Below are 3,574 nucleotides of genomic sequence, written 5' to 3' on the forward strand. Positions count from 1 at the left end.
CCCAGTTGATTATCGGTAAGTTTTGACTGGATGCTGGGTTTGGTCAATTAATTTAGGAAAACACAAGAATTTTAGCGGCTATCCCTATTATTCTAGGGTTAATTGTTTGGAATAACATGAATAAATGATTGGTTAACCGATGAACAGTGAGATAATTAAATAGTGGAATCCCCTTGAATCAGTATTTTTCTCGTATTAAATTCTTCACTTTATTCTCGTCGAGTGATTTTCAATTCTAGATCCAATATTCTTTCTTGCTTGGTAATTTTAGTTTAGATTATTTTATTTAGTAATTATCAAAACAAATCCCTCCTTTTTATTTTTATTATCAAAAGAAATAAATCTACTGTTCCCTGTGGATTCGACCCTACTCACCATTACACTCATTCTTATTTAAAAGGATATGAATTAATTTGGTGGTCAACGACAGCACACCAAATTTTGGCGCCGTTGCCGGGGAACGGTGCAAGGTTAATTTCTTTTGATTATTTTCTATTTTTTTATGCCTCGTTCTTCTCGTACAGGTGAACTCGAATACAATCCAGAAATCGAGAAGACAGCTAAGAGATTGAGAAAAGAAGCAAGATTAAGACATGAAAAGCAACCATCATCATCAGCCCCTTATTTGGACGTATCATTGGACTCAGACGATACAGAAAAAGAATCTGACATTGATCCTGAGATTGAAAGAAGTGAAAGTGACCAAGAAGAAATGGCAGGACAAGCTCAAAGAAAACTCAGGGAGTTAGCTAATCCTAATGTTATTCAACAACCATTATGCATTCAATTCCCTACTACTGATGCTACTTTTGAATTAAAATCTGGCTTGATTCATTTATTGCCTAATTTTCGTGGCCTTGCAGGTGAAGATTCCCATAAACATCTTAAAGAGTTTCATATTATTTGCACATCCATGAAACCGCAAGGGATCACAGAGGAACAAATTTCACTGCGAGCTTTTCCATTCTCTCTAGCCGACAAGGCTAAGGATTGGCTCTACTATTTACCTTCTGGATCCATAACAACTTGGGATAATATGAAACAACAGTTTTTGGAGAAGTTCTTCCCCGCTTCACGAGCAGCAAATATTAGAAAAGACATTTGTGGGATCAGACAACTACATGAGGAAACTTTGTATGAATATTGGGAGAGATTCAAGCAGTTGTGTGCCAGTTGTCCACAACACCAGATTCCAGAACAGCTATTAGTGCAATATTTTTACGAGGGACTTTCGCTCTTTGATAGGAACATGATTGATGCTGCAAGTGGTGGTGCATTGGTGAACAAAACGCCTCAAGAGGCACGAGCTCTAATCTCCAACATGGCTGCCAATGCACAACAGTTCAGTACTAGGCAAGACAACCCTCCACGACAAGTCAATGAGGTAAGTGTTACTCCGATCGACCAAAAATTAGATTCCTTGACCTCTCTTTTGGAAAAGTTGGTTGCAGGACAGGTGCAACAGGTAAAAGCTTGTGGTGTATGTGCTATGGTGCGACATCCTACAGATATGTGTCCGTCACTACAAGAGGAACCCACGCAACAAGCCAATGCAATTGGTGGATTTCCTGGGCAGCCCCAACGTCGATATGATCCATTTTCTAATAGCTACAATCCAGGATGGAGGGATCACCCAAATTTCAGCTATAAGAATCAAGGAGGCCAACAAGGATATCCACAACAAAATTGGAACAAACAACACGTACCAGAACAAGCATCCAACTCAGGTATGTCTCTAGACGAAATTGTAAAGGCCTTAGCTGAAAACACTCAAAAATTTCAACAGGAAACGAGGGCCAGCATTCAGAATCTAGGAACCCTGATCACTCAGATCGCTACATCAGTCAGCAAGTTGGAAGCTCAGAATTCTGGAAAACTACCGTCGCAAACGGTGGCTAATCCAAAAGAAAATGCAAGTGCCATGGTATTAAGGAGTGGGAAAGAGATCGACCAAAAGAACACTTCACCAACAAAAAATACTGAAGAAAAAAGCATGTAAGGCTCGAGAATTATCAACTGGCATTGATGTTAGACTTGTAAAGGTAAGAACGCATGACATTTAAATCAGAATTGTGAGGAATGGCCGAAGCTACACTGCACCTGCGGTGCTAAGAATACCGCACCCGCGATGTTTAGACAGAAAGTTGGTGAATTTGTGCGAAGCAAGACCGCACCCGTGGTGTTAGCAAGACCGCACCCGCGGTGGTGAGACCGCACCCGCGGTCATGCAGGGACCGCACCCGCGGTCTTAGTACTGCACTTTAAAATGAATTTGCCGTGAGCACAGCGCACCCGCGCTCTTAAGCCACCGCACCCGCGGTGCTGCATGCAAAAATGCCACCTTCGTTTCTTGGCTTGACACATGGCATGTATATATATATAGAGCTGCTGAATCTTCATTTTTCATTCAGGAAAAAGGAGAAAACCGAGAGCATGCCTTGTTTCCTTTAAACCTTCTTCATATTAGAATTAAGATTATGCAACCACTAGCCATTCGATTTTAATTTCGAGTCCGGATTTGCGATCCTTGCATCGTTGGCTACGAAAGGATGTAAGTATTGTTCAATTCCAGCATGTCTCGATATTTATGTGCTGGAGAAGTCATGATTTTATTGAAGGAATGTGTTCTTGATAAGGTGCACATTATAGAAATGCAATCGGGTTGATTTTCGGTTATCATATGCCATTATTTCGAAATTCCAGCCTATGTGTATGATGGTGTACCGATTTTGAAGTGATAATGAGATTATTGTGATGATGATGAAATTATGATATTGTTATATGTTGAGATTGAGTTACCGGTATCAAAGAAATACGCCGTTATGCCGTCGATTGTTACCGAGACGGAGTATGATTAAGTATTGACTTGTGCAAGATTTTGATATGAGTTACGTCTTGATAGAGTGCATTGTTACATTGCCATTTCAGATTTGAAGTGACAGGTTTGACATTTGATTCGAGATCTCGACAGACAGTGCGACACGAAAGGTATAATTCATGTGGTCTCGGGATTGCACAACTCGATTCAGATTTAATACGAGTTTCCCTAAATCACATACTAGATTGTTATTACATTTCATTATGTAATTCCTTGTTTATTGATTTATATTCGAGTCCTGAGATAGGAGATGTTGGCAGACTGGCCAAAACTAGACGTTTCGGTGTATCGTCGCATAGTAGTAGATTTGCTCTATGTGTAGACCCTCGATACAGAGTTGACCGAAGTCTAGGAATAAGACGTACCGTCGCCCCGATTGGTTGAGTAGGTGACAGATCGTCTTATTCACACCGGGATCCCTAGATTAGAAATGAGTCGAGTCAAGATTTAAATGTTGAATACAGATTTGTATTCTTCGACATGTTTAGATTTGCATTCATGTTAATTGATATATGCTATGCTTTTGTACATGATTTATGACATTGCATGCATCCATGTTTTATACTGGGATATGTTCTCACCGGAGTTATCCGGCTGTTGTCGTGTCTGTATGTGTGCATGGCAACAGGTGGGGCAGGATCTGGGTCACGAGCTAGATGAGAGGTTGATGATAGCGTGGAGATCTCGGGCATGGAA

General features: G+C 40.6%; 1 protein-coding gene across 1 annotated transcript; it reads left to right on the plus strand.

Moving 5' to 3' along the window:
* Positions 1 to 502: 502 nt before the first annotated feature.
* Positions 503 to 1,999, plus strand: LOC140840694 (uncharacterized). Its single transcript, XM_073207868.1, has one exon. It carries the CDS (start codon positions 503 to 505, stop codon positions 1,997 to 1,999), a length of 1,497 nt encoding a protein of 498 aa, XP_073063969.1.
* Positions 2,000 to 3,574: the final 1,575 nt, after the last annotated feature.

Source organism: Primulina eburnea, chromosome 9 (assembly GCF_022965805.1).
Source record: "Primulina eburnea isolate SZY01 chromosome 9, ASM2296580v1, whole genome shotgun sequence".
In the NCBI taxonomy this organism is placed as follows: domain Eukaryota; kingdom Viridiplantae; phylum Streptophyta; class Magnoliopsida; order Lamiales; family Gesneriaceae; genus Primulina; species Primulina eburnea.